General features: G+C 39.6%; 1 protein-coding gene across 2 annotated transcripts in view; it reads right to left on the bottom strand.

Moving 5' to 3' along the window:
* Positions 1-15,471, bottom strand: part of E2F5 (E2F transcription factor 5) — a 29,031-nt gene that overhangs the window by 8,760 nt on the left and 4,800 nt on the right. For both annotated transcript variants that reach the window (XM_032316359.1, XM_032316360.1), the window contains exon 2: positions 396-505. In XM_032316359.1, the coding sequence (XP_032172250.1) occupies positions 396-505 (110 nt within the window). The remainder of the gene's footprint in view (positions 1-395; positions 506-15,471) is intronic.

The raw sequence follows: 15,471 nt of genomic DNA, 5'->3' as shown, positions 1-15,471 counted from the left end.
TATATAAGGTACATATTCTATACACAGGACATAGTTCCTGTTCTTAAGAAGTTGATATTAGTTAAGCCCCTGAACACTTGGGCAGAGAGGGATTAATAATACAATGCAGTATGCACTGTATGCCAAATGAGTAGCCTGAGGAAGAAAGCAAGCTTTGAATGTTCAGAGTATACATCAAACAGTGGACAGAGTAAGGGAGTGTGCCAATAGAGGAGTGCCATTTGCAGAGGCCCAGAGCTGGGTCCGGGGAAAGACAAGAGGCCTGGTGAGACTAGAGGGCCAAGAGAGAAGATTTAGGAGAGCTAAACAGTAGAAAGTGCACATTTCCTGGAGTGTTAGGAAGAAAAACAAAGGTTTTAGAGTAGGGTACTGGTTTGTACCCAGTACAAACTTACTTCCATTGTATGCTATTTTTTGACTTTTTCTCAATCAGGTCAATTCCCTCCAAGACATTGGTGATATCGTAAATTCTTCTTTTTTGTCTCACAGCCAAAGTATCTGCAGCCTGTTTTTAAAAAGGTGGGGGGGGGGGAGACAAAGGACATTGAGATAAGGGACAATTCATATTTTAAAGCCAAAAAGGGTTGATTAATAAGTTCACAGCATGAGAGCCCAATCCCAAATTTGACCTGGTCAGTTGCTTGGGAACAATAGGTGGGTATGTTCAAAGCATCTCTCAAACATTGCAAATACCAAAGAAATTATCCCATTTAAAAGCTAGCAGATGTTAGAGTGGAGGAAAAAATATATGAAGGGTCATGACTTAAAGCCCACAGAAATAAAAGAACACAATTAAGAATACTTCATGTCACATTATGGATTAGTCCTGAGGGCGAGTACTAATTGTCTACCCATGTCACTTCCTATTTCATTTCTCTGTTCATAGACAGTCTTGTCTAAAAACAGCCTTAATTGTTTTTTGAAACTTTGAAAAATTATATCTCAGCAACCTGTTCATAATTAAGTCTAGAGATGTGGCAGGGTGAGGGGAGGGATTCTAAATTATACATACACTTGTAGTACCGAAATATACTATCTACATTTTTTAATCTCACAATGAAAATGGAAGAGTGACACAAAGTATAAAATCAACAATAAATCAAAAATCTATAGCACAAAGTTGTGGTGCCAGCAAATATAATACAAAAGCTTTGTAGTCTGACTCAAAAGTAAGGTCAACAAAAATATCCCATGCTACCATGTTATGAATAAGTGCAGGAATGCTATACTGTTTCTCTAGTTGGTTACCACTCATATTTCTGAGCTTTTCTCCAATGGCATAGACAGAAACTTAAAAAAGAGGTTATCCTACAGCTCTTTTTCAGGGGTGAATTAGACTATTACCTATCTTGAACATGGAGTCATGTGGTAAGAGTCATGGTAGTAAAGAAAAAACACATTTATGTCCTTAACAAAATTCTGCACATTATCCAAATTAATGAACAGAATTTAGTTTCATGTAATTGGTTACCAGCTCTCCCAAGGCATCACTACTTTCTTGATTCTTTATAAACACAGGCCACACACACACACACACACACACAGAGTCTGGGACAGCATATTATTTACAATCTGGACCTTCTTTATACAGGAGCAAGTGTAACCACCTTCACAGGCATTTAATGTTGATTCTTTTTTTATACAGAATTTATTTGAGGTGTGGCAAAATATATTGTAAATTGGAATACAGAGGTTCTGCTTTGTAGCAAATCCAATGACTATTGATTTTGATACTGCTGAAATAAGTTATTCATGCATATAGGTTCTGTCTGATACAATTCACAGCCTAAATGATTAGTTTCCAATAAATCAGAAAAAAAGGAGGAAGGCAAACTCTGCTTTAAATAACCAAGAATCATTATAGCTTATAAAGATACTGTTTGGCATGAGGACTGATTCTGTCTTAGCATTTCTTCCAGCATAAAAAAGTGGGACATCTGAGGGCTAAAGTCATGTTAGAAGGGGTGAACAGATGATGATAGTTATTGTACATGATGTTGTACTTGTAGTGCCTAGCAGGGTAGACTCTCAAGACTTGTCAGACACTTGGCCTTTTATTTGTTTGTTTGTTTGTTTGTTTGTTTATGTTGATTCTATCAATTCATGTATTGTCCTACCAAAATACCAAGTTACCACTGTCCGATTAATCATTCAGGCCTTTAGGAAGGGGATTCATGCCCCAATCAGTGGACCAGGTAAATAAGTAAGATGTGGCAGAAAGAACGAAGAACCAGAAACCGAGGCTCTGAGTCCCCATTTCTGACTAGTTCAGTTCCATCTCTTCTACTAAACCAGAACATTAAAAGTAGGACTAGGCATGGTTTCATTGATCTCCTCTTCCCTTGTCCTTAGCAATTTCCTTCCTGTTTTACTGACCTTCATAAACTTGCTTGAGTTTGAGGCTGTTTTACTAAAGAGCAATAATCTCCTGCCAAGTTAACTGTAAAAATCTAAAGCTGAGGATTCATCTCTCACTTCCCTCCGAAGAGGCCTTCTTGAGAAGTGACCCAGAGCACTTCAAGCCAGCTCTCCGTTATCCGTATCTATGTACTCACACACAGAAGCCTTCAAAACCATAGCAACAGCTCGCCAGTTAGGGTATTAGGACTTTTTGTGTGAACCAGACTGCAAGAGCTCTCCAAGGTCTTCAGCTAAAGAGCCATCAGGGCTCACTTTTTAGATCAAAAATTTTTTAAGGTTTATCATCTCGTTTATAATTCATTACTGTTTAACATTACAAATTTTAGTCCTATATTTCCAAAACTAAATGTTATTTCTTAAATACTTTTCTATTTAAGTATATAAACACATAAATGACCAGCATGTGCAGAACATTTTCACTTAAAAAGCCTCCCCAGGTGTTTTATTTCAGCAGCCCCGTCATTTTTTGGATGTTAGGTTCCGGAGCTCGCCACACAGGGATCCAATCCCAGCACCGCCACTTCCTATCTTCAGCTGGTCTTAGACTCGTGAAGCCCCATTTCCTTTTTTGTAAAATGCAATAGTAACACATCTGAATTGTGGGGATTAAACTAGATAATCTTAGCACAACTGTCTGCTACATAATGAACACATCGATGCTGGAAAGTAACAGCCTCATCATCAAACACAGGTTGAAACTCCGGATCGTGGATGAGATTTAGAGTTTGTACAGACCGATCACATTTTATGTAGTGTTTCAAAAAGTTGTGTGAATTCTTAAAGTTTCATGAAGTAATTCAAGACCTCATACTCAACAGAATCATACACTGCCTCACCACCATCATCCTTCATTTGTTTAGCATCTATGATGTGCCAGGCTTGTCTGTGTCTTATGGATAGAGTAGTAACAGAACAAAGTCCCTGCCCTCAAAGAGGGGGAAGGAGTGCAAAGGCTCTGAAGTGGGAATATGCTTACCAGGATGGCCAGAACAGTGAGTGGGAGGGAGAACAGTGAGAAAAAGAGGGGGGGTGGGGGGTGGGAAGGAGGGAGACAAGACAGGAGGGAAGAAGGGGGAGTGAGAGACAGCTAAAGATGGTAACAATGGATAGCAAGGGGCCAGGTCACTGGGATGTTGCAGGCCATTGTAAAGACTTCAACTCTTACTCCCTATGAAATGGAAAGCTTTAAGCACATGCTGATTTGATGCCCTGCTTTACAATGTTCTTTCTGGCTATGCTGCGTAGAAAAAAAGAGGCTAGGGAGAAAGCAATGGCAATAATCCATTCAAGAGACGGTAGTGCCTTGGAATGAAGGGGTGTCTTTGGAGGTTTGAGAAATGGTATGATTCAGGTTGTATTCCAAAGGTATAGCAAGGAGTAGATCTAGACAGCAGAGTCAACTCCACGGTTGTTGACATGAGTAACTGTAGGTGAGGAAGACCGTGTAAGAACAGGTTTGAGGCATGAGAAATCAGGAACTTGGCTTTGGATAATTTGATCTCCAAGGGGAGAAGTTCAGAAGACCACTGGACATGAGAGTGTGTGGGTTAGCAGAGAAGTCCAAGCTAGAGATACAATTTCAGTAGTCACCAGTAAATAGACATTTTAGGTCACAGGACGGAACCCACTGGATTCACCTAAGGAGGTAAGAATAGAAAGAGAAGATGTCTAAGGGCAGACCCCAGGGTACACCAGTATTAAAGATCTGGGAATTAAGGGGCAACTTGCCACTGAAGTAAGAGAACTAGAAAGTGCGAAGTCTTGGAAACCAAGGGAAGAGTGTAAGAAAGAATGACCAGGTCAGGTACTGCTATCAGGGTGAGTCAGATGAGCAGTGAGACCTACCTGATCATGGATTTGACTTTGGCAAGTAATGGAGTCAAAGCTTTAAGGGAGAGACTCCAACAAAGAGTAGAAGGAAAGCTACAGCAGACAACTCTTTTGAAGAGTTCTAGTGCAAAGAGGAATAGAAGAATGTGGTAGTGGCTGTAGGGGGTTATGGGATCCCTCCAGGAAGTTTTTATTCCTCTTCTTTTCTCTTTTCTTTTAAAGATGGGAGCTAATTCAACACATAAGTTATGCTGGTAAAAACCATCCAGTAACTGTCCAGTAACGGAAGAGGGATAATTAACCATGTGGGAAAGAGAAGGGACCACGGTAGATAGGCAAGAGAGAATGTGAATCAGATGAGCTGATGGTTAGCCTTAGATAAGAACAACAAGGCATATTAATAACTGCATTCCAGCCAAGTGTTGGGTGGATGTAGGTATGATAATAGACAAAGGAGGGGGAGAGTTTAGACATTTCCTTCTGGTTGCTTTCTATGTTCTCAAAAGTGGAGGTTGGTGGCGGTGGGTAGTGAAGAGGGGAGGGTATGTTTAATGATTTAGAAGAAAGAAGAAAGAGGAAATACACATCCAGGAGAGTAAGAGTAAATACTGTAGAAGGAATGCTGACCCAATATTAGTCCTCTCGCAGTTAGTCGTCGTGAATCTAAACTGAGACCCATGAGCATCAGTGTGCACTTTTCTCCAGCCCTGGAGAACAGCCTGGGTACTGATGAGGGGCAGGCCAGAGAGTAAAATGGGTACATCGTCACCCCATGCTGCCACATGGCTACTGAATAAACACACCTGTGCACGTATCAAATTTACTTTAAAAGGTTCCATTTGCTATTATAGATTTGACCTATAAAACACAAAGGAAACATCTATACGTACGAAACCAACTCAACTGGGGAGAAAATAAACAGCCATCTGTAAGAAATGCATCTCCCCTCCAAACAGTAAACCCTTTTCTAAAAATATGTCACCAATTGCAAACAAAAGTAAAGCGTGCGATGCTTTTTTAGAGGTGGGCAAGATAACTCCGGAGAACTGAGAGAGATTGCATGAAAGTGCTAATAAAGGCTCTAAGAATTTCGTGGACCCACCCCTTCACTTGAACAAATGAGTCCTCTAAGACCCAGTGTCAACTCTGGGGGAGGAAGGGAGATTATGCGGTAGGTTTGTTTGAGTTAAGATTAGTTGCAGCCCATTTGTTCAACAGTGTTCTTCTGATGGAACATGATGTTGCATTCAATTGCGCTCACAGACCGACAATGACTATGGGAAACATCCCGTCTTTCAGGTTCTCCATCTGCAAACCAGGTACTTGACTCTCTTCCAGGACCCTGACTGTTAACACATGTGTACTCAGTGTTTCAGCTACTGTGCTTCAGAAACCAACACTACAGTCAGTGGGGCCAGAATCCAAAAGTAGAAAAGGTGCCAGGGAAACACTGTATCAAGTCGGTTAGTTGTATACACACGTGCACACACATGCAGATCATAGGATGCTGACAATAATAAGGTGAAAACCCAAGTGATGCCCCCAGGGTGCCCAGAAAATATCTTAAAAACTTTTTAAAACCGAGTGAATTCATTTTCAACTGTGCCATGTGGTGTTTTCTGTTGATCTCCCTTATGATAAGGTTTGGACCGATTATTAGCTAATTTCAAATACAGTTAAAGGTAATTAACTTACAGAAAGTCTGATTTCAAATCACAGCTCAGAAGAATCATTTATAAGCCAGTAACAGGATAACTATGTAATAGGATCTTCCAAAGAGTATCATCTAATTTAATGCTCACACCATTTTGTTAAGTAGGTACAATTCTCCTCATTTTATAGAACACAGACTCATAAAGCTAACGGATAATCAAATGGAATTTGACAGTAATGATATATTCATGAAATAAGCTTGTGGCAAAACATTTTCAAATGGGCTCTAGAATTTCAAGATTTTAAATAAGTGTGGTGTGCCGTCAAAATTCCCAAGCTAACAAAATTGCACTTAATAAGCAATTTAAGCACCACTAGAACTTATAACAAAAGAATAACAAAACAAAAGAATCATAACAAAAGACACGTACCCATGTCTAACGCTGTGGGTAACACCTTGTGTGAGAGAGTGCGGTATAAAAATGGGAACAGTCCCATACTGTAGAGATAAATTGTTATAAGAGGTTGAAAAAAAGAGAGATTACTTAAGGTGGAGGCAAAAAAGAAATTTCCTGCAAGAAGCTGCTATGTGCTTTCAATGGGGCTGCAGGGGACATTAAATCAATAAGGAAATTAAATACCAAAAATAAAGAAGTAACCTTATGGATACAAAGGCCTCCCTCAAGAAGCAGCACTAAGCACACAGTGTTTTAATTCCTAGTCAGTATACAGCCCCAAAGAAATTCCTCTTAAAAAAATCTCCAGTATTTTTGCTACCCCAAATTGCCATTTGTAAATATGATATTGATATATATGTACCAACATTTTTGAAATGCATAAGTTTTAAATTTGTTCTAATTTTTAACTTGTTTTTATTGCAGGATAGTTGACATACAATAACTTACTAGTTTCTGGTGTACAACTTAACGATTTAACATTTATATATGTTGTGATTACCATGTTAAGCCTAGCTACTGTCACCAAAGTTGTTACATATTAACTATATTCCCCAGTTATACTCTGTATTTCCACATCTTATTTTATAACTAGAGGCTTGAGCCTTTTAAATCCTGAATAAGGTTTTATTTTTTATTTATTTTTAAAAAGATTTTAGTTATTTATTTGAGAGTAAGAGAGAGAGCATGAGCGGGTAGGGGGGCAGAAGAGGAGGGAGAAGCAGGCTTCCCACCAAGCAGGGAGCCCGATGCGGGACTCAATCCCAGGACCCTGGGAGCATGACCTGAGCCAAAGTCAGACACTTAACGACTGAGCCACCCAGGGGTCCCCTCCCCAGAGCCTCCCACCCATAAACTTTTATAAAGAAACTTGTTTCATTGTTTTACAAAGATTATTCAAAAGAAAAAAGAAGATATTTGATGAAGTATCTGTTTAAGTAGGAAAAGCCCACTGAAACACTGAAATCTATAAATTACAACCTCTAGATTGCTTGTTCAAGTCTTCAACTGCTTTGGATATTCTCTTCTCACAAGTACTAACTTTTTAAAACAAGAGCAAAATCATGTGCATCTATCTGCTCTTCTACCACTTGGGTTTGCCTCTGCATATTTTATGCCATCAGGCGGGTGACCGGCACAGAAGTGAGAGACATGGTCTCTGGGATGGGCCTGACTTACTAACTTTGTGACCCGGGGCAAGTTATTTAGCCTCTCTGTGCCTCAATTTCTTGATCTGTATTACTGTTAAGATATTGTTATCGTGAGGATTAAATGAGTAGATCTGAAACACTTAGAAGAGTGCCTGACACATGGTAGACATCACAGTTGTGGTAGCTATTATCACCATTATTGATCCAATTTCTCCCCTAAAGTAGTAAGAAAATTTTGTTCTTGGAAGGTGTATCATGGAACAAAATAGAACACCTCTACCTATCTCACTAAGTCATTAACTTTAACACTTTGGAATACAGTCAAGCTCAATGAAGTAGGAAAAAAGGCTTCTGAAGAGCAAAAATAGATTTTTTTAAAAAGGTGTCTTTACTCAAAACATTCACTCCATTTGGATCCTACTTACTTCTTCTTTTATAGGATTCCTAACAGTTGGGCTATTTAATTTCAATGTCTATGGGAGAACTGAAGTGCCATCTGGGACAGTAGGGAGGCACCTCAGAGCAATCAAAGGACAAGAAACTACATAAAGGACAAAAAACGCACAAGCAGACAAAGCTGAGACCACTGGACAGGACAGCAGTCCAACAGAGAAAAGCCTTGAGGCAGGGCACCTGCGTGGTTCAGTCAGTTAAGGATCTGCTCTTGACTAGGGTCTTGATCCCTGGGTCCTGGGAAGGAGCCCCAGGTAGGGCTCCCCACTCAGCAGGGAGCCTGCTTCTCCCTCTCCCTCTGTTCCCACCCACCCCCACTCTTGCTCATGCATATGCACTCTCTCAAATAAATAAAATCTTTTTTAAAAGATAGCTGAGGTTATCATCTCCAAAAAATACAAAAAATAATATTCATCATGACTATCTTCAGTGACCAAAAAAGTAAAGTCCAAACAGTGTTTTCAGTATAAGAAGACATAGACTTGTGCAATGCATTCTGAAAATTTTTCAAACAAAAGTCATGAAATTTTTTTTTAATAAGAAACAATATTATTGGGGTGCCTGTCTGGCTCAGGCAGCGGAGCATGCGACTCCTGATCCCGGGCTGAGTTTAAGCCCCACGCTGGGTGTAGAGATTACTTAAAAATTTAAAATCTTAGGGGCGTCTGGGTGGCTCAGTCATTTAAGCATCTGCCTTCAGCTCAGGTCATGATCTCACCATTCTGGGATCAAGCCCTGCAATGGGCTCCTGGCTCAGCAGCGAATCTACTTCTGCCTCTCCCTCTCCTTCTGTGTACTTATGCACTCTCGCTTTCTCTCAAATAAATACATAAATCTAAAAAAAAAAATTTAAATCTTTAAAAAAAATGTAATGACTTGTAACAACAAATTTTTTTAAAAAAAGAATGTTATTAATTGATATAAATTCTCAGTTAATCAGAAAACTCAGCTATGGACAAAATCTCATTACATAAGGAATCAACAATGGTTTTCAGGACACTAGAATTTGTCATATTCAAGAATATTTGAGACAGATGTGGACTTCTAAATAAATCTAAAAAAATCTCAAGGGATTATAGTGAATATCAAATCTGACTGAGTTACATACAACTTTCATGTTAGCTTCCTTCATAACTGTGACCAACAGCCTATTCAGAAAACTGATTAAAATCCTTCAAACTTACCAAGGCCTCTCATTCTCAAACACATACACATACACACACACACACACATGTATATACAACAAAATGTCATAAATTTCCTTCACAGGGTACTTCTAAATGTTGACTCAATGGAATAAATGAAAAATTAGTTGACTATCCCAATAACTAAAACTGATATAAATTAAACATGAAGAACACAAATTAAAATATGGACAAAAAATGAAATTACACCAAAAAATCGTTAACAGTCTTGAAAAAATTTTCCAAACTTTTAATGAGTTATGGAAGGAATAATCAAATGAATGCAAACAAAAACAATGAAAAAAATATATCCACACAAAGACTTGGACCTAGTCATGACAGCCCAAAATTGGAAGTGGCAGGTGAAATGGATAAGCAAAGTGCAGTACGTCCATAAAACGAGATACCATGTTGGGAGAGAAAGGAATGAACTACCTTTATACACAACAACAGAGGTGAATCTCAAAACATCATGCTGAGTGAGAGAAACTAAACAGATCACATGCTGTGAGTTCACTGACATGAAAAGACCTATAAAGACCATTTTAATTCAAGAGAGCAGACTAATGGTTAGTGGGGCTGGGGGTGAAGCTTCTGACTGCCTGGGGGGAGGCACAGAGAACTAAAACTGGGGCGAAGATTTTCATCTGGCTTTGGTGGTTACAGATAGAAGCATTTGTCAAAACCATTGAACTGTACCCTTAGAATGTGAGCATTTTAGTATATATATATGTATATATACATATATATGGTTAAAAAAAGTTATTCATTACCAAACTCACAAAATATGAAAACATCTAAATATGCACTATTCTTCTTTATCTATCTAATCTATTATTTATCTAATAAGCACCTATCTCTCTATCATTTGTCTAACAAACACCGGTATAGCACTTACTATGTACCAAGCACTGTTTAAACGCGTTATTTTATTTCATTTTTACTTGAGAGAGGGAGAGAGAGAGCGCACAAGCAGGAGTTAAAGGCAGAGGGAAGAAGAGAAGCAGACCCCTCGCTGAGCAGAGAACCCCATGCAGGGCTTGATCCCAGGACCCTAGGATCATGACCTGAGCCAAAGGCAGCCGCTCAATTGACTGAGCAACTCAGGTGGTCCTGTTTAAATGCTTTAAACTCACTTTAGCAACTCCTATAATAATTATATAAGGTAGGTATTGTTTTTTGTACTTTTGCAAAAGGAAACTGAGCCTTGGTAAGTTGCTCAAGTCCACTGAACATGGTAAAGTCGGGAAATAACCCCAGGCTGCAAGTTTTTAACCACCACACTATGCTGCTTTTGGTGTGGTAAGGTGGCCAGTCATGACTGCATGCTGCTAGTGGGAGTATAAATTACTATCTTTTTGTAAAGCAATTTGGCAATGTTCATCAAAGGCCTTAAAAATGTTTATTATCCCTTGATCTAGCAATTCTTTAGTGCAGATTATCCTAAGCAGAAATAATTCAAAATGTCCAAATGCCAAAAATGTTTTCTGGACCTGTTGCTAAATCCAACGGATACCAAAGTCTGGAATCTTCTGCAATTCGAGACATTAACTGGTGGGGCAGGGGTGGTTATTCCACTACTACAGCATCTCAGATGAGAAAGTAGTTAAACTGAGACCAGACGGTTTAGAGAAATGGCCAAATGACTGTGTATTTGTGTAGAAATGTGCTCCAGCAGAGGGGAAAAGCCTGTGTGTCTGAGAGCCTGAAGACAGAGAAGAGAGGGCATGTGAGCATGCCAGGAGAGTGGGCCTGGACCTCGTCAGAGGAAGGAGGGTCAGAGGAGGTAAGGTCTTGTACGTGTTTGGATGTTGTTCTAAGTAGAGGAGCAACAATAAGCAAAAATTAAATTCTACAATTCTTCCATATATCAATGTCATCTGCCTTGCTGAGTCCATTCATGCCCCGTTCAGCTCCCACTATTCCCTGCTTCCGTGGCTCTCCCATGACCAACCCCACAGATCAGTAGGTGGTTCCGAACCCAACTTTTAGCGTAAGAAGTGTCCCTGACTTTCCTCTACAGCCGTAAGCTGCAGTCTACTAAAGCAAGGGGCTGAGGCACACAATGGTTAACTCTTCTTTGTTGGACGAGACGGGAAAAAACCTAGAAACGACTTATATACCTGTCTATGAGAAAGGTTAATTCTGACGAATGAGATGGATGTAACTTGTAAGGCCATCACAAATTATGTTTACAATTGGGAAAGATAAAATTTGATCTTTAACAATGGTTAAAGCAAGGGGCTGAGGCACACAATGGTTAACTCTTCTTTGTTGGACGAGACGGGAAAAAACCTAGAAACGACTTATATACCTGTCTATGAGAAAGGTTAATTCTGACGAATGAGATGGATGTAACTTGTAAGGCCATCACAAATTATGTTTACAATTGGGAAAGATAAAATTTGATCTTGGGGCGCCTGGGTGGCTCAGTGGGTTAAGCCGCTGCCTTCGGCTCAGGTCATGATCTCAGGATCTTGGGATCGAGTCCTGCGTTGGGCTCTCTGCTCAGCAGGGAGCCTGCTTCCCTCTCTCTCTCTGCCTGCCTCTCCGTCTACTTGTGATTTGTCAAGTAAATAAATAAAATCTTTAAATAAAATTTGATCTCAGCTATAAAAGGGTGGAACAAATTGAAGACATTGAAAATGGAAGATAGTGGCTCTCTTTGGGAGACGACATACTGGGTAGTTTTTATTCTAGAATATATGAATTTATTTCCGAGCTTTCTACCATTTGTATGTTACCTCAAGAATTATACTTTAAGTTTAAAAAAGTCAATCAGAAAAAAATCCTCCCTTCCACAAACATATTAAGTTTAATGTATAAAGAAAGGATAATTGGGAAATCCAGTTTTAACTGGCAAAATCTTAAAAAACAATGTACTTATAAAAAATATTTACTATTGGGGCACTTGGGCGTCTCAGTCATTAAGCGAGGGCCTTTAGCTCAGGTCATGATACTAGGGTCCTAGGATTGAGCCCCACATCTGGCTCCCCGCTCAGTGAGAAGCCTGCTTCTCCCTCTCCCGCTCCCTATGTTTGTGTTCCTTCTCTCCCTGTGTTGCTCTCTGTCAAATAAATAAATAAAATTTTAAAAAAGAAAAAAAAATTTACTGTCTTAGGGACACCCAGATGGCTCAGTCGTTTAAGCGTCTGCCTTCAGCTCAGGTCATAATCTCAGGGTCCTGGGATTGAGTCCCGTATAGGGCTCCTTCAGTGGGAAGCCTGCTTCTCCCGATGTCTGTTCTGCTACTGCTCTCCCTACTTACTCTCCCTCTCTCTCTGACAAATAAATAAATAAAATCTTTAGAAAATATATTTACTATATTAAATAAACAGCATAATACAACTCACACACCCAAATATGCCTAATCCATATTAACAGACAATCCTATTCAAACTTTTCATTCCTTCGGTCAGCTTGACTTTTATAATACATCCTTGGATTGTGATATTATTCTCCAAAACACCAATTTATACCATTTACTACTTTTTATTTTAAAGATTTTATTTATTTATTTGAGATCACAAGTAGGCAGAGCAGCAGACAGAGAGAGAGGAGGAAGCAAGCTCCCCACAGAGAAGAGAGCTCGATGCGGGGCTTGATCCCAGGACCCTGGGATTCATGACCTGAGCCAAAGGCAGAGGCTTTAACCCACTGAGCCACCCAGGTGCCCCTACCATTTACAACTCTTGATATTAAAGTAGACTTTATCTGAAAACTGTTACTTTCATTCCAAACTTCTTTTCTTTCTTTTTTGCCTGGTAGACCATAAACTTCTTGACACCTTTATTGGCAAGTTTCTTGTTAGCAACAGATGCCTGAATTCTTTTTCATCTAAACAACTTTATTAAAGGGGCACCTGGGTGGCCCCAGTCAGTTAAGTATCTGACCCTGATTTCTGCTCAGGTCACAGTCTCAGGGTCTTAAGATCAAGCCCCACATCGGGCCCCATGCTGGACAGGCCCTGCTTGGGATTCTCTCTCTCCCTCTCCCTCTGCCCTTCCCCTCCACCCACTGTCACGTTCTCTCAAAAAAAAAAAAGAAAAAAAAGTAATAATAAAAATAAGCTTTATTAAAAAGAAAAAGAAATTGAATACATTCACATGTATTACATACACTCTGTATGTAATACAGAAAACACCCAGTTTCCAATTATCACTCATTTGATGTATTTTGTGTATCATGCTTTCATGATGTTACCGTTTGTTCTTTTTCATGGACTTAAGCTGTGCTATTTCCCCCCTTAAAATGAGATAGCAGTTCAAAGTGTTTCTGGCCTGCTAATAGTTACCTTTAAACTTTAAACAACATAGTTATATGCTCGGCATAGTAGTTCAAGGCATCACTGCTGGTATCAAGCTACCTGGACTTGTAGGTCACTCACTGTGGATATTTTTTTAAAAAATAAGCTCTACACCATGTGGGTCTGGAACTCACAACCCTGAGATCAAGAGTCACGTGCTCCACCGACAGAGTGAACCAGATGACCCAAAATTGTTTTGTTTTTTGTTTTTTTTTTTTAAAGGAAGCTTTATGCCCAACATGGGGCTGGGATATTGACTGTCACGACACCTCCTTTCACCTGACTTTTCTATTAGCAAAATGATAGAATCTCTCTTTTATACGTTTGTTCTAAGCATTAAATGAGTTCATACAAGCAAACATCAGGCATAGTGCCAGTCATTTGGTACTAGCTAATAATAATAAGTTTTATTAGTGTTGTAGAGCTTTAGTCTCCTGAGAATTTTTTTCCACTTAGCCAAGCATCTTGTATTCATGTTGAATAATGAGATGCCGGAATGGATGGGTCCAGATCAGCTTTCTATGTGCATATGAATCATTTTATTCTCTTAGAGCACTTTTAGATTTATAGCAAAACTGAGCAGGAAGTCCAGAGTTCCCCTACACCCCTGCTCCCACACATGCAGAGCTGCCCCCTCTATCAGCATCCCTCACCAGAGTGGGACATTGGTTTAAACAGAGGAGCCGACACGGACATGTCGTTATCACTGTTGGTCCATAGTTTATATGAGGGTGCATTCTTGGTGGTGTATGTTCTATGGGTGTTGACAAATGTGTAATGACATGTGTCCACTATTACAGTGCCATACACAGTACATTCGGTGTTGACAAATGTGTAATGACATGTGTCCACTATTACAGTGCCATACACAGTACATTCACTAAGAATTCTCTGTGCTCTGCCCTCTCACTTCTGGCAACCACTGAGCTTTTAGTGTCTGCACAGTCTTGCCTTTTCCAGGATGCCATATACTCAGAATGATTACAGTAGGTAGCCTTTTCATATCAGCTTCTTGCACTCAGTAACATACATTTAAAGTTCTTCCATGTCTTTTCAGGGCTTGTTGCTTTTTTTTTTTTTTTTTTTTTTAAGCACTGTATAGTACTCCATTCTCTGAATGGGCCAGTTTATTTATCCATTTACCTACCAAAGGACGTCTTGGGTGTTCCAAATTTTGGCAATTACAAATAAAGCTGCTACACACATTCATGTGAGGGTAGACCTAAGTTACCAGCTCATTTGGGTAAATACCAAGCAGTGTGATTGCTGAATCATACGGTAAGAATATGTTCAGTTTTCTAAAAAAGGCCAGGCTTCCAATGTGGCTATACCATTGTGCATTCCCAGCAGGAATGAATGAGAGTTCCTGTTGTTCCACATTCTCGCCAGCATTCAGTATCACTAGTGTTCTGGGTTACTTCGCCATTCTAATAGTTATGTCATAGTATCTCGTGTGGCTGCTTTATATGTTTCTTTAATTTTAGTAAAATACACATGACATAAAATTAATCATCTTAACCATTTTTAAGCGTATGACTCAGTACATTCTCACGGACGTGCAACCCTCCTCATCTGGCAAATTCTATACCCATTCTATTAGTTTTCTGGGACTGCCGTTAACAAAAGACCACAGACTGGGTGGCTTAAACAACAGAAATTTATTTTCTTACAGTTTTGGAGGCTAGAAGTCCAAGATCAAGGTGTTGGCAAGTGTGGTTTCTTGAGAAGCCTCTCCCCTTGGCTGGCAGATGGTCACCCTTTTGTTGTGTCCTCACATGGGTTTTTCTCTGGGGGGATGTATCCTCACATCTGTGTGTCTAAATTTCCCTTCTAGGGACACCAGTCCGATTGGATTAGTGCCTATCCCAATGACTTCATTTTAACTACAGCATCTCTTTAAAGGCCCTATCTCCAAATATAGTCATGTTCTGAAGTATGGAGGTTTAGGGCTTCAACATATGGATTTTGAGAGGACACAGTGCAGCCCTAACATGTTGAACTATGAAACAACAACTTCC

The sequence above is a fragment of the Mustela erminea genome, chromosome 16, assembly GCF_009829155.1.
Source record: "Mustela erminea isolate mMusErm1 chromosome 16, mMusErm1.Pri, whole genome shotgun sequence".
Taxonomy (NCBI): domain Eukaryota; kingdom Metazoa; phylum Chordata; class Mammalia; order Carnivora; family Mustelidae; genus Mustela; species Mustela erminea.
Note: the sequence above shows the minus strand (reverse complement) of the source record. Positions and strands in the feature narration are given on the sequence as shown.